General features: G+C 42.2%; 1 protein-coding gene across 1 annotated transcript in view; it reads left to right on the top strand.

Moving 5' to 3' along the window:
- The first annotated feature begins 3836 nt into the window (after positions 1-3836).
- LOC118216330 (unconventional myosin-XV-like) overlaps positions 3837-14605 on the top strand; it is a 35909-nt gene continuing 25140 nt past the window's right edge. The window contains exons 1-16 of the mRNA XM_035397422.1: positions 3837-4014; positions 4722-4804; positions 5208-5271; positions 5400-5509; positions 5959-6033; positions 7078-7168; positions 7280-7285; positions 7618-7721; positions 7955-8018; positions 8773-8886; positions 9266-9427; positions 9728-9841; positions 13209-13267; positions 13899-14022; positions 14169-14264; positions 14353-14484. Of these exons, the coding sequence (XP_035253313.1) occupies positions 3889-4014; positions 4722-4804; positions 5208-5271; positions 5400-5509; positions 5959-6033; positions 7078-7168; positions 7280-7285; positions 7618-7721; positions 7955-8018; positions 8773-8886; positions 9266-9427; positions 9728-9841; positions 13209-13267; positions 13899-14022; positions 14169-14264; positions 14353-14484 (1524 nt within the window). The 5' untranslated portion in view covers positions 3837-3888. The remainder of the gene's footprint in view (positions 4015-4721; positions 4805-5207; positions 5272-5399; positions 5510-5958; positions 6034-7077; positions 7169-7279; positions 7286-7617; positions 7722-7954; positions 8019-8772; positions 8887-9265; positions 9428-9727; positions 9842-13208; positions 13268-13898; positions 14023-14168; positions 14265-14352; positions 14485-14605) is intronic.

Here is a 14605-nt window from a genome sequence, read left to right as displayed (position 1 = left end):
CCAAGACCACATATTAATATAATGGGAAAAGAACAATTTGGTTTTGAACACCCACTTTCCCCCCAGGTCACATTGCAGGATTTTGAAGCAATGTCAGAGATACAGTATGAAAATCAACAAAATGTACTGCCATCGGTTGTAGGGATTCCTCAGGATTTTTTCCCCCAGCAAGCTGCTGCCCAATACACAAGTCATCTCACTCCTACACCTACGGCTATGCTTCTAAACCAAACATCTCCTGTACTAAGTGCAAGAAGTTTTGGAAGCCCTGCTCCCAGCATGTTACATCAAATGCCAGCATCTCCACTGCCCCAAATGAGACCATTTTCTCCCCAAGTTCCACTTTCACCCACTCTAAGTCGACATAATTTTGAGCCAATTGGAGTTCCACCACTCTCAAGGCCACTCACTCCTCTAGCCCCTGCGAGGAGGTTTGGTGAACCAAGTTTTGGTAGTCCGCTGCCCCATCATTCAATTACTGCTGATGCCTTGATGCATGGATATGATCAACCCATTGGACAAATGAGCTCACCTCTGCCACTAAGAAGATTAAGCCCTCATCCTTCCCCACAGCTCTCAGTGAGGTCTGCAAATATGTCTCCACGACCACCAAGAAGAATATTAAGTCAGCCCCCTCCCATGTCGACACAATTAGGTCCGCAACCCCTAAATCAAAGACCTCCATCCATGCTGTCAAGGAGAAGTCCCCCTCCTTCTCCACTGACCCACAGAAGGGCAGTGCCTCCATCTCCTCAACCCTCTGTGAGAATGTTTGATTTTAATAAGCCACAACCTACTGCAAGGCAAGTTGCACGCGTACCATCTCATTTCTCAAGCAGAGGAAGTCCTCCACCTTCACCTCGTGGTTCAGTTAGAAGGAGAAGTCCACCCCCCTCCCCAAAGCCATCACTTAGATATGATTCTCATCCTACCCCTTCAAAAGCTCCTTTTAGGCCTTTTGGAGGGAAAAAACAAGACTCACCTAGCCCTATTATGAAAAGGCTAGGTGCTTCATCCAAAAGACCCCCATCTCCTCAACCATCTTTAAGAGGAATTAATCGTGCTCCATCCCCACAGCTGAGCTTGAGACCTGCTGGCAGTATTCGGCACAGAGAAATGGAGAAAGCCCCCTCACCCCCTCCAATGCAGCGGGCACCATCTCCATCTTTATCACAGCCGAGTTATGCAATGGGACTTGAATCCCGTCGACCGCTATCGCCTCACCTAGCACGAAGCCCAGGCCCCCCATCCCCAACACCATCAAGACTGTCAAATAGACCTGGTCCTGAAGCACAGGACCTCCCACGTGGTTCTCCTAGGTATGGTTTTAGAGGGCCTGGACGGAACAAAGTTCCCATGGGAGCTGTGAAACCATCACAGGGCAATCCTTACATGCAGCGAATGGGTCGTCCACGTGCTCCCCTTACACAACATGTAACTCCATTTAGATCATCTGTCCGTAGTACAGTAGGACCAGCAGGCCCTGGAGATCAGGCTGTGAACTCTTCTCCTCAGCTCTCAGGAAGACAAGGCATTCATCGTGTGGGAAGGCAAGAATCTAACAGGGTTCATTTGCCAGGGACACCTGGAGGCTTTCGCAGGCCTGTTGGTCGAGGCCGCCCTGTTGTAGGAATTCCTCGAAACATCCCAAGACAGTCAATAAGAGCCGCAAATCACTCAATGGTTATCGATGGGCAAAGACAACTTTCTCCACAGCCATCTCTGAAACAAATGGCACCCTCATCACGACAATCCTCAATGAGGCATCTTGCAAGTAGACCTTCCTCCCCCCAACCTTCATTAAAACATGGTTCACCATTACTTACAAGGTCACCCTCACCAAAAATCCCCTCTTCCCCACTTCTGACAAATGCAATGCACAATCCAAACCTTCGCAATGCTTCCTTCAGATCTCCCTTTCCAAGCAACAGTTCTCCCAATGCACATGTGACAGCAGACTTTGACCAGAGAGCAGGACAAATGCCTTCCCACTTGGTTTCAAATACTTTGCAGAACCCGGATCTACACAATGCTGGCAACAGCTCACCTTTACATGTAAATGGCTATCCATATCCTCCAATGACACCAGAGAACAGTCAGGCAGCACAAGGCTATTCTCCAGTTCTTACAAATGCTTTACAGAATCCACATCTTCGCAATGCTTCTTATGCATCACCTTTGCAGAGAAGCAACTCTCGATCTTCTCCAATGATGACACAGCATATAGAAGCACCACGTTCTCCACTTCTGGGAAGTGCTCTGCAGAATCCTCATCTCCGCAGTGCTTCCTACCGGTCACCTCTCCAAAATGCACCTGCATCTCTGCAGTCTCCTGGGGTGATGGAGCACAACCAGAAAATGGGATATGGGTCTTCTCCACTCCTCTCAAATGCTATGATTAATTCTAATCTCCGCACAGCTAACTATAGGCTGCCTGATGGATCACTATTCTCCAGAAATGAAGAAATACCTCAAGCCACTTCCCCTGTTCTATCAAGTGCCCTGATGCAGAACCCAAATCTTCTCAAAACGTCCTATAGACTGCCTGATGGATCAGTATTCTTCAGAAACCAGGAAGTACCACAAGCCTCCTCCCCTATTCTATCAAGTGCTCTAATGCAGAATCCAAATCTTCTCAAAGCTAACTATCGGCTGCCAGATGGATCAATATTATCCAGAAACCAAGAAATTCCACAAGCCACCTCCCCTATTCTATCAAGTGCTCTAATGCAGAATCCAAATCTTCTCAAAGCTAACTATAGGCTGCCTGATGGATCAATATTATCCAGAAACCAAGAAATTCCACAAGCCAGTTCCCCTCTTCTATCAAGTGCTCTAATGCAGAATCCAAATCTTCTCAAAGCTAACTATAGGCTGCCTGATGGATCAATATTATCCAGAAACCAAGAAATTCCACAAGCCAGTTCCCCTCTTCTATCAAGTGCTCTAATGCAGAATCCAAATCTTCTCAAAGCTAACTATAGGCTGCCTGATGGATCGATATTATCTAGAAACCAAGAAATTCCACAAGCTACATCCCCTCTTCTATCAAGTGCTCTAATGCAGAATCCAAATCTTCTCAAAGCTAACTATAGGCTGCCTGATGGATCGATATTATCTAGAAACCAAGAAATTCCACAAGCCACCTCCCCTATTCTATCAAGTGCTCTAATGCAGAATCCAAATCTTCGCAAAGCTAACTATCGACTACCTGATGGATCAATCTTACCCATGAACAAGGGACAACAACAGTCTTCCTCCCCACTTTTATCTAGTGCCTTGATGAAAAATCCAGACCTTCTCAAGGCTAACTATAGACTACCTGATGGATCTATCTTATCTCGAAACTCTGCTCAGTCTAGTGAACAAACCACTAGCCCACTTCTCTCAAGTGCACTGCTGAATCCTAACCTCCGCCAGGCTTCCTATAGGTTGCCTGATGGGTCAGTCTTATCCAGGAACAAGGGACAACAGCCTTCCTCCCCGCTCCTGTCTAATGCCTTGCTGAGCAATAAAAACCTTCGCAGTGCATCATATAGGCTACCAGATGGATCGATATTAAACAGAAACCAATCCCCTACAAGCAATCAAGCATCCTCCCCACTCTTGTCCGGTGCTTTGCTGAACACAAACCTGCGCAGTGCTTCGTACAAGCTCCCCTCACACTTGGGTCGTCACTCACAGCCTGGCATGGTCAATGAAGATGGTTCTTCGGATGATCCGAGTGGGAGGTACGCTGTGGTGATGCCCCAGATGCAAAGGATGGGCGCAATGTCCTCGCACCATTGGGCTCAGAACCAGACTAGGGCGCCCCAGGAAACAGAAGATGTGTGGTCATCTGAGAGACTACTTCCTCATCAAACAGTACAGAACCTCACAAAATGGTCAATGTACAGGGATGAGGATTTAATAGATCCTCACACACCTGTGCATCTGGGCCCTGGAGGAGAGGATACTGAAGTTGAGTGGGCACCAGACAGGGAAGATGACCCTCAGGGCCACTGGTATGATAAGGTAACCATCTAAATTGTAGTGTTTAGATATATTCTGAGAACATATCCAAAGAGGAATCTGAGAACAGCATTACAGCATTAATTACAGTTTATAACAGCATTAGAATTTTTCACCAAATTATCTTTTTGCAAAGCAAGGTATATCTGGTAAAAGTGGATTTTTTGATGTGGAAAACAATAGTTTGCAAACAATGGAAGAAATTGTGACAACAAAATTTACCAGAGTGGTAACACTTTGTTTTTCCCCCTAATAGTTACTCCTTGCTAGGTCATCTGGGCACATTAGCCAGGAACATCTGAAGTGTATTCTGTCACTGGTGTGGAATTTCATTGCCACTGCAGCCGAAACAAAGTGTTTATTTACATAGTCACGGAGAGAAAACACACTAAGCTGCAAAATATATGGTGTACAAGATGATTTGTTTGTGCTGGCTTATTTATTTATTGCTAATTTATAGTACAATTTATAGTTTAATTTCTTAAATATGTCTGATGGTACAGTATGCATGCACATATGTACACATACTTCACCCTGTCTCTCATAAAATTATATTTTAGTGCAGAGGTTCTCCATTCATAAAAGGTTAATTTTTGTACAGACATTCTCCACCCATAAAAGTTATATGTTTGTACCGATATTCTCCACCCATAATAGTGATATTTTTTGTGCAGATGTTCTCCACCCATTAAAGTGATATTTTTGTGCAGATGTTCTCCATCCGCAGTCTGCCCACAATGGGGCACAGAGAGCAGAATGAGCAGGATGGGGTGGAAGACATGACACAGCTGCAGTAAGTCCCACTTTTTAACCTGTCGTTAAAATAACACCCCTAAAGGCTCTAGTTTTGTCCGTTTGGACTTCAGTCCAAAATGATCACCTTCCCAAACATCCCATGCCCAATTTTCAAGCCCAATTTTCAAGCCCTGTATTTCAACATGATATTTTTTGTAAGGGCTTTTGAATTTGTCAAAGTGGATCTCAGTTTTTTTTCTCAATGAGGATCAGCATTATGTTTTTTATATTTTTATAAAAAATATATAATTTTGTTTTCAGTATGTAATGTAATTTATTATTATGTTTTCCTTGCCTTTATCTTTTAGGTAAATCATTGCCTGCACTGCATGGTGTGAATTTTGCAAGTGCAATATACAGTACAATAGTGTTGGAGTTAATTATTATTACTTTTTTTTCAGAGAGCTACATGAGGGTTCTGTGCTGCTAAATTTGATGAAAAGATTTGAACGGGATTTGATATATGTGAGTTAAAAAACAATTACATACTGTTACTTTTAATTCTCTCCTCCCGTGATAATGTTAGATTTGTGTATACTGCTTTGTGGCTTTACCGTAGATCACGGAATGTAAAACGTGAGTTTATATTTCAGACGTACATCGGCAGCATCCTGGTGTCCGTGAATCCGTATAAGATGTTTAATATCTACGGAACCGACGTGGTGCTGCAGTACGATGGACACACCCTGGGAGAGAACCCTCCGTGAGTCTGCCGTCTGGCTTCTCTTCCCTACTGCATGTGGACTATCAGTACGCCACGTGGGCTTCCTGTTTATGCAAGGTTGCCACTTCTCCGTGTCTGAGGCAATCCATCAGTATTTTCAAAGTTGGACATAGGTATGCAGTCTTTGTAGTTCTTATGATATGTTATTAAACCCTGAAAAGATTTCAGTGGCTTTCCGGATACTCAGAACTGGTGATTTCTGAGATGACCGTATTAGAGAAAGGCTGGCGGTGAGGGCTGTTTATTTAGAGCAGGTCACTGTACAGTGCATTGTTAGTAAATCTCTGAGTTACCATTCTGAAATTGTAACAATTAGTCTACAAATACTGACTAAGAAACGATAGCTTATATCTTGCTTTGTATTGGCAGGAGGGCTGTTTAATCTGAAATATAACCTGAACTTGGTTTCTGTTTTTCCCTTTTTGCAGTCACCTGTTTGCGATTGCAAATTTGTCTTACACTAGAATGAAGGATGCCAAACAGAACCAGTGCATTATTATAAGGTAATTTGGGATGACAGTAGCTCAATATATATTATAATCTGAGATATTTTACATAGGCTTGTCCAGATTAAAACTGTGTTTTTCAAATCAAATCAATATTTGTTTTTGTCAAATAATTTTTCCTACATCAATGCCCCAATAAATTCCAATAAAAATATAAACATATTTTGAATTAAATGTCATTGGGTTTTCTTTTTAGTTTATGTTAATTCTTCATTTGAAGGAAGTCAAATAATTCGCTAAATTTTTTTCATTCTTGAAATACGTTTTTTGCCGTCTTAAATGAACAATAATATTGTATACGTATCCAAGCCAAGCCAGCGCTCCACATTAAAGTTGAACTTTAATCGCTTGATTTGGTGTTTGAACCGACCACCCGAAACAAACACCTCAGGGTTTAATTTTTTGATTTCATGGAGATCAGGCATTCTAGGTGCCTATTAGTTCCATGAACATTTTCCCCACGATAAATTCCTAAGTGTGGATTTAAGAGATCCCCCAAATTATTAATGTGACACACAAGCACTGACCCTTCTAGTGTTTACCGTATCGTGCGGTCGACATCAACTCTACTTGACACCGCCCGATCGCCTGGAATATTTAAGCCCTGTTCCTGACGGCGGTACCTGTAAGGGAAGACCGCGGGTGTCCTTGCCAGTCGCCCGGGCGCCGGATCCGGTCGCCGTGTGAAATGCACACCCCCCCCGACCTCTCGGAGCGGCTGGCACGGCATCGGCATTCCCGCGTCGGGTTTCACTTCTCTCCCTGATTATACAGTCAATGGGAACATTTACAGAGATCAAGCTCTCCGTAAAGACCGGGGGAAATGTAATACATAAGTGTGTCGCTCTCCATCGCCTGAAAGGATGTTACAGCCTGAGTCTCCTCACCTGCGTTACATAATAGGGGGGGATTGATGCATTTCTTGTGTGTGTGTATGTGTGTGTGTGTGTGTCTACGTGTGTGTGTGTGTGCATGTACGTGTGTGTGTGCATTTGTGTGGGTTTCCTCCATACATGGTTGATTCTTTTTACTGTATTTCAGTGGGGAGAGTGGCTCAGGCAAGACTGAAGCCACCAAGCTTGTCCTGCGATATTTAGCCGCTATTCACCACAAGGGTGATATTACGCATCAGGTATGCCCAACATTCAGAAACAAACAGAGCTGTACTTTGGAAGATGGAACATCGCTGTCTGGTTGCTAAACATATTCTTTTTGTGTTTTGTCCTCTTGTGCACTGACTCAGATTGAGGTATTGTATTTGAACCTGAGATCTGTTGGTGTGTGCATATTTCATATGGCATGACCCCTGTCATCAATTCTGTGTTCTACACCAGTGCATGGAGTCAGTTATTTTAGATCTTTCCATATTTCAAGTGTTCACCAAATGTTCCAACCAGCCAATCATTAATCTGTGTGATAATTGTTGATTGACGAATATGCATTTAAATGTTATTAGCAACTGGTCTTTTGTGAAATGTGATTTCTTTTCAGCACTGTCCTTGAGTGGTTTGCATATTTATATCTCAGTTACTGGTGGGAATGTCTCAAAAGTAATGTTTTCACTCAACATCCTGTTAACAGATTCTTGAAGCAGCTCCCCTGTTAGAATCATTTGGGAATGCCAAAACTGTCCGGAATGACAACTCAAGTCGATTTGGGAAATATGTGGAGATCTTTTTGGAGGGGTAAGTGCTGTCTTATTTTATTTTCCATTACAAGGCAGTAATGCAAATTAAACTGAATTCATTTGGAATTGTTCTCAATTTAAATTCAACAAGACGTAACCGTGTGGTCAGAACATTATCTGCTGTGAGACACGGTTAAAATGCAAACCGTTGCCGAGATAGTGTGTGTTCCACTATACAGGGTACCAAGATTAATTAAAAATATTTAATGTTTTCTACATTATTCACCACAGGGGTGTGATCAGTGGTGCCATAACCTCACAGTATCTCCTTGAGAAGTCCAGGATTGTGTTTCAGGTGAGCATGTCAGAAAGAATCTAAAGTTCGCACTGCTCTCTACCTAAGAACATCAGTGAGCCTACAATTCCATTACGTCTCCCTAGCCAGGATGAGAACATCACTTATGTTTTCGGTAACTGTTGACTTATGTAATGAGATATAACATAACATGACATAACATTACATAACATAATGACGAGAATAGGCCATTCAGCCCAACAATGCTCACCATTTTCGGCCTAATTGTTTGCTTAAATTACCAAATAAATGTGAGATATATGTCTATATTTTAGGCCAACTCATGTTTTTCTTATTTTTCTGTCTGACAGACTGGTAGGGGCTTGTAGTATAAGGAATATTACAGTGAGTTGGTCTCCATAGCACCATTATAAATTTTAGGCCATAAGCTTTATCATAAGCATACCCCATTCATTATGACCATTTATTAACGCTGACAAAAGGTTATTAAGCATATGTGGTATGACATTGCTTATTTGAAATGACACATCATTTGCCAGATGATGGTTTATAATATCCCTATTATATATATATATATTAGATGTTTAGGATGCATTATGTAGCACTTTAGGTATTACAAATGCTGTAGAAGACACTTCTAGTAAAGTGCGACCACAGTAATGTCACTTGCCATGGAAGACAGACAGAGGCTGCTGAAATGTGATCGCTGAGCTCAGTAAGAAAAGACCAAAGCACTGGCTTTTCTGGACAGAGTGACCACAGCTGGTCACATGTTATATCCTCCTTTCCCCAGGCCAAAGATGAGAGAAACTATCACATCTTCTATGAGATGGTGGCAGGCCTCCCTTCCCAGCAGAGAGAGTCATTCTACCTTCAGGATGCGGAGACCTACTATTACCTTAATCAGGTGAGTCTGACAGAGCCTGTACAGTATTGGGCTTCTTATACCTCCACCATTTGGCAGTGTGTCTGTTCGCCATCTTTACCCTGGACAGGTGCAATACAATGGAAGGCCTTTTTGAGATGTCAGAAAATGTATGAAAAACATCTCTTTTAAAAAAATCCTAATTCTGAGGAGTCTGTTCAGTCAAAATATGGAAATTATTCTGAGTTACAATTTAGTAATGATTTGTTTTACTGCGTAACATTTGAATGCTGAGATGCGCAGTGACTTAGGAAATGTTGTGTAATAAACTGCCTGTTTGTGTGTTAATAAACTGGCCGTTTGCGTGTTAATAAACTGGCTGTTTGCGTGTTAATAAACTGGCTGTTTGCGTGCTCCTCAGGGGGGTAACTGTAGCATCCCGGGGAAGAGCGATGCCGATGACTTCCTGCGGCTGCTCAGCGCCATGGACATCCTCCACTTCAGTGCCCAAGACCAGGACAGCATCTTCAGGGTCCTGTCCTCCATTCTGCACCTGGGGAATGTGTTCTTCGAGAGATACGAGGTACGGTCGCCAATTCCGACTGTGTCCCGTCATTGTCTTTGAAGTGGCTCGGACGCTTTCCCCAAATTAGTGCAAATGTTAAATACTGATCAAAATGGAGAAAAGTTGGTTGATGTGCCATGTGATTTAGAGGACATTTATTTTTTTCAGCTCTATAATAATAATAATGATATTCAGAGCGCTGGAGTGGAGTGCTTTGATTAGCTAGGCTCCATCCATCTGTTCCCCACCGTTTGGGGGGATTTTGATTGAGAGCAGGTGCAGTGAACAGGCGTGTTCAGGTGCGCTGTTTCCCCGCAGGCGGACTCCCAGGAAAGGGCGTCGGTTGTGAGCGCTCGGGAGATCCGGGTGGTGGCAGAGCTGCTCCAGATCTCCCCTGAGGCTCTGCAGAAATCCATCACTTTCAAAGTCACGGTAAGAGGCTCAGCGCTGTTTCTGACTGGACTAAAGCTGGGGCCGCATTTCCTTTGGGCTTACCAGCACAACATTTCAATTACATTGTAAAATTCGGTTTTAATATGTCATATTAAATATATTCCATTTATTTCAATTCAATACATTGCATTTAAAAATATTACCAAGGAAATATGCAAACATCATTTTCACACAGCCTGAGGCATTTTTTAGTGGCAGTAAAACCAGAGTTTATAGCATTTCTATGGTCTACCTGCTTCACCAAAACTGAAGTAATATTGACTGTCTGCGAGTCTGACGGAGGCTGTTTCGTCCAGCCCTGGGCTGAACTCCAAAGAGAAGTCCCCTCTCGGGCGTCTCGCCAAAAATCATCACCCCAGACAATGTTTTACATGTAATTTTCTGAAACGTGAAACAAATTTCAACAACTGATAGGTAAGAAGTTCCCTGCCGTACAAAGACGAACAATGGTGCCAAACTAAACCCCCCCAAGACAGCACTATGGTAACAGCTGAAATCCAATCAGGGTTATTCTGGGCCTCTGTGTTTGCCAGGAGGTCTCATTATTGCATCACAATGACACCCTGGCCAGAACAAGACACCCGCAGACCTCAGCTGGCTCCTCTACAGGCAGCTATTACACCACAACATTCTAGAAAACAAAAAAATAAAACACGCCAAACTGCACACAGCAATGCACCACAACGCTCTACAGTCAGCTACACCACAACACTCTACAAAAAGCTACACCACACTGCTCTACACACAACAATAGCCCACACTGCTCTGCACACAGCTATACACCACAACATTCCACAGCACCCCACAGACAACAATGAACCACATCACTCTACAGACAGCTATACACCACAACACTCCACAGCACTCTACACATAGATATATACCACTACACTCTGCACACAGCTATACACTACAACACTCCGCCATGCTCTGCACACAGCTATACACTACCACACTAGTTAGTATCTTCACTTTTGTTGTGCTACTGATTCAAAATGCTCAGATGCGTTACTAATTCAAGACGTTGAGTCGCACGTAGTAAGCCTTACTACATTCTGTATAAATAATATAATGTCTCTGTGATACCGAGAATCAGCAAGACTCATCTCAATACTCACTTTGCCACAGTTGCAGATAATGTACAGATTCCTTTACAGCATTTAAAGGATCTCATTTCTTTCAGATTTTCATTAACAAAGCTTCTTCCCCTGTATAAATGCCAATAAAGAAATAGTCCTGGCTATCACTTCTCTGGATATTACACAATGAGTGCAATATATTTGCACAAAATCCTTCAACTGAAACTGTCCTGTAAAAATGATCAGTGGCTGGATCACCTGACCAGCAGTCCCTGCCGAGAACATTTCCACCTCCACGATCAGCATCCAGGGTCATACTTTCCAACTGTACATCCAAGAGACACTTTCATTCCACCTGTTTGCCACACCCCACTCTGTTCTGTCCAGAATGACAGAGAAACCAAAGAAAAGCTTACAGTGATTATCTCCCTCTGTTAGGACCTCCCAGTGCCCAGTCTGGAACAGGTGGGAAAAAATCCTGCTCAGATCCTTCTTCCTGAGATCACCTAGGGGAACAGACGTACTCCTTGCTGTGCTGTATTCCATGCTTCCATGGTGCAGAATATTTCCAGGCTTTTTCATAAAACTTTATTTAAAAGTTCTGTATGCTGAGGAACATGTCCTGCTTAGAGCTTCAGCATCCTGGTGTTGAGAGTTTCACAGCGCATCTTGCTGTGTGGAGTGGCAGCGTGTGTTGTCATGGTGTTGGGACTGCGATACCGGGCAGCGGCCTCCGCAATGTAATTTAGGTGATTCTGCTAATTAGGCCGATAGGCCCTTCCTATGTAACCAGAGATAGCCAGTCAAACATGTTTTCCTTGAACCAGTTTGATTGGATGGTGTCTAATGCTGTGAGGTGCACCTTATCCGACAAAAGCTGGAAAACACTAACGCTGCAGCTTGGAGCCAGGATACTTTGTGGAGCCACACATTGGCGTCCTTGATTTATTTACTTTTTTATTATTTTTAATCATTTTTTTCTAGCATAATGAATCTCAATGATAATTTGATCACACTTATTGCAACAGCACCAGAAGGATACTAATAATAGAGTGCTTCAATGTTTTATGTAGTTTGACATTCAGAATGTGTAGTACATACACCCTTACATCATCTTGCATTATTAACCACATTGTGGACTACACCGTTACATCATATTGCATTATTAACTGCATTCAATACACCCTTACATCATATTGCTTGAGCAAACCTCATTAAGTACACACATCATATTGCATTATTAATTGCATTGAATGCCGTTTGACATCATATTTCATTATTAACTGCATCAAATACATCCCGACATCATATTTAATTATTAACTGCATTCAATACACACATTTTATTGCATTATTGACTGCATTAAATGCAGGCTTACAATGTATTACATTATTGTCTGCATTGGATAACGGGTGGTTGATGTACCCCTTTCTTCTTGCAGTTAGTCTCTGTAGCAATTCTTGATGCGGTTCTAATTATACAGTCAACCGAAGGGATTATCAGTGTCTTTAAGTGTGGCCAGTGATGTCGAAGGTTGTGTTTACATCAGCAAACGGTGGGGGTGTTGCTGACTGCCTTTCAGTGTAGACTGTATCAGTTCCACTGGCCTGTTGATAGAGTATCTCGGGGACTTCTAATCCCGTGTGCTGTTAATTTTTACCACAGCCAGGAGCCACAGACCTGTGCTGGGGAGCGGTGTTGCTTACATCATTGCCACTGCGCACCATTCACCAGTTCCTTTAGAGCCAGTCCTGCCTTCTGCAGGTCTTCATAAACAAGTTTCCCTGCATGGTCATTCAGCGATTCACTGCCTATAACCCCAAAGAGCCTAAAACAGTTGTGATGGTGTACATCTTGCTTGCGTTGCAACTCTGTCAAGTTTCCCCCTCGCATTTACAGGAAACCTGAAATGTTATTAAATTTATAATTCCATACTTGATTGATTGTTTGGAATTCAGACACCAGCAAAACATTTTATGATTTTAATAGGATTTGATAGATGGGACTGGCAATTCAGTTATGACAAGAATTTTGACTAAACTCTTTTGAACGGTATGTTGAATAGAAAATTTCGCCCACACTTAAAGGGAATGAAATAAAAAGTTAAAATCAAGACGATGGTTTCTCCGAAGGGAAACATATTTGTTCATTGTCATCTTTACCGTAACTCTCAACTTGCCTGTTGTTTAATAGAATGTATGATAGAGTGGTGAAGATACAGTATGCCTGTGCTGTGCTGGTGAATTTTATTCTTTTACTTCCTTTAGGAAGCAATGAGAGAAAAGATATTCACCCCTCTTACTGTGGAAAGTGCTGTCGATGCCAGGTAAATAACTATTAGTCTCAAATTCAATTTCGGTTTTGTGCAATTTCATCTTTACTATTCTTTACAGGCATTTAGCAGATGCTCTTATCCAGTGTGACTTGCACAACTTGTATTTACATAGCATTTACACTGCATCCATTTATACAGCTGGATATATACTAAAGCAATGCAGGTTAAGTGCGTTGCTCAAGCGTACAACTGCAGTTTCCTACTTGGGAATCAAGCTTGCAACCTTTAGTTCTTTATCCATTATACAGCACTGCCATCCTCCATCTGACTTCTTTTTTCTGCAAGAAGGGTGTCATTAAAAGGTTAATTGGTATTGAGTTTTGTTTGGGGGTAAATCCGAAGTTCATTTGTTTCTATTTTTTGTTTGTGGTAAATCCAGAATTTTTTACTTTCATTTTTATTGAATTACTAGAAAACATACAGATCCTGTTAAGGTCCAGTACTATGTTGCCGATGTTGTAAACAACACTAACACAAAAATCTATATAGAAGAGGAAGAAAACAGAACCTTGATCAGGGTATATAGTAGAAAAAAGACACAATTGTGAGATATGGATCCATTTTTTTCTGTTTGGGGGTAAATCCAGAGTTAATTGATTTCTGTTTTCTGTTTTAAATCTAGAGATGCAGTTGCCAAGATCTTGTACTCCCTTCTATTCAACTGGCTCATCGACAGGATCAACAGGCTGGTTTACCCGAAGAATGAGGCCCTGTCGATCTCCATCCTGGATATTTATGGGTTTGAGGTAATCCATTTTCCCTTATGTCTAAAAATCTTCCTTTTGCACAAGTGATACATTTTTGTGTTTGGATGAATATTTATATAAAGTCTAAACATTATCACACTTGCTCTCTGTAACCCCTGTGCCTCCCCCCCGCCCCCTCTGTACAGGACCTCACGTTAAACAGCTTCGAACAACTGTGCATCAATTATGCCAATGAGTATCTCCAATGCTTTTTCAATAAGATCATTTTCAAGGAAGAACAGGTAGGTGGTTCCTGATCTAATTTACCTCTTGGTCATTGTGTATGTTATAGCAAGGAAATGACATCACAATAGTTGCTGTCATCCCAAGGATGAATACAACCGAGAGCAGATCGCATGGCAGGAAATGCAGTTCAGTGACAACCAGGCCTGCATTGATCTCATCGCAGCAAAGCCTCATGGGATACTTAAAATCCTTGATGATCAGAGCTTGTTCCCTCAGGTACTCAGTTTGTGTGACAAAATCCTTTTATTAGTGAGTCTTCATTTGTTTTAGTACCCATTTGGTATAAATTAAAAACAGGACCAACAGGAAACAAATTGGCTGAATTAATAGTCTGTTG

Source organism: Anguilla anguilla, chromosome 17 (genome assembly GCF_013347855.1).
Source record: "Anguilla anguilla isolate fAngAng1 chromosome 17, fAngAng1.pri, whole genome shotgun sequence".
Lineage (NCBI taxonomy): Eukaryota > Metazoa > Chordata > Actinopteri > Anguilliformes > Anguillidae > Anguilla > Anguilla anguilla.
The sequence above is the reverse complement of the archived record's forward strand: the minus strand, read 5'-3'. Positions and strand labels throughout refer to the sequence as shown.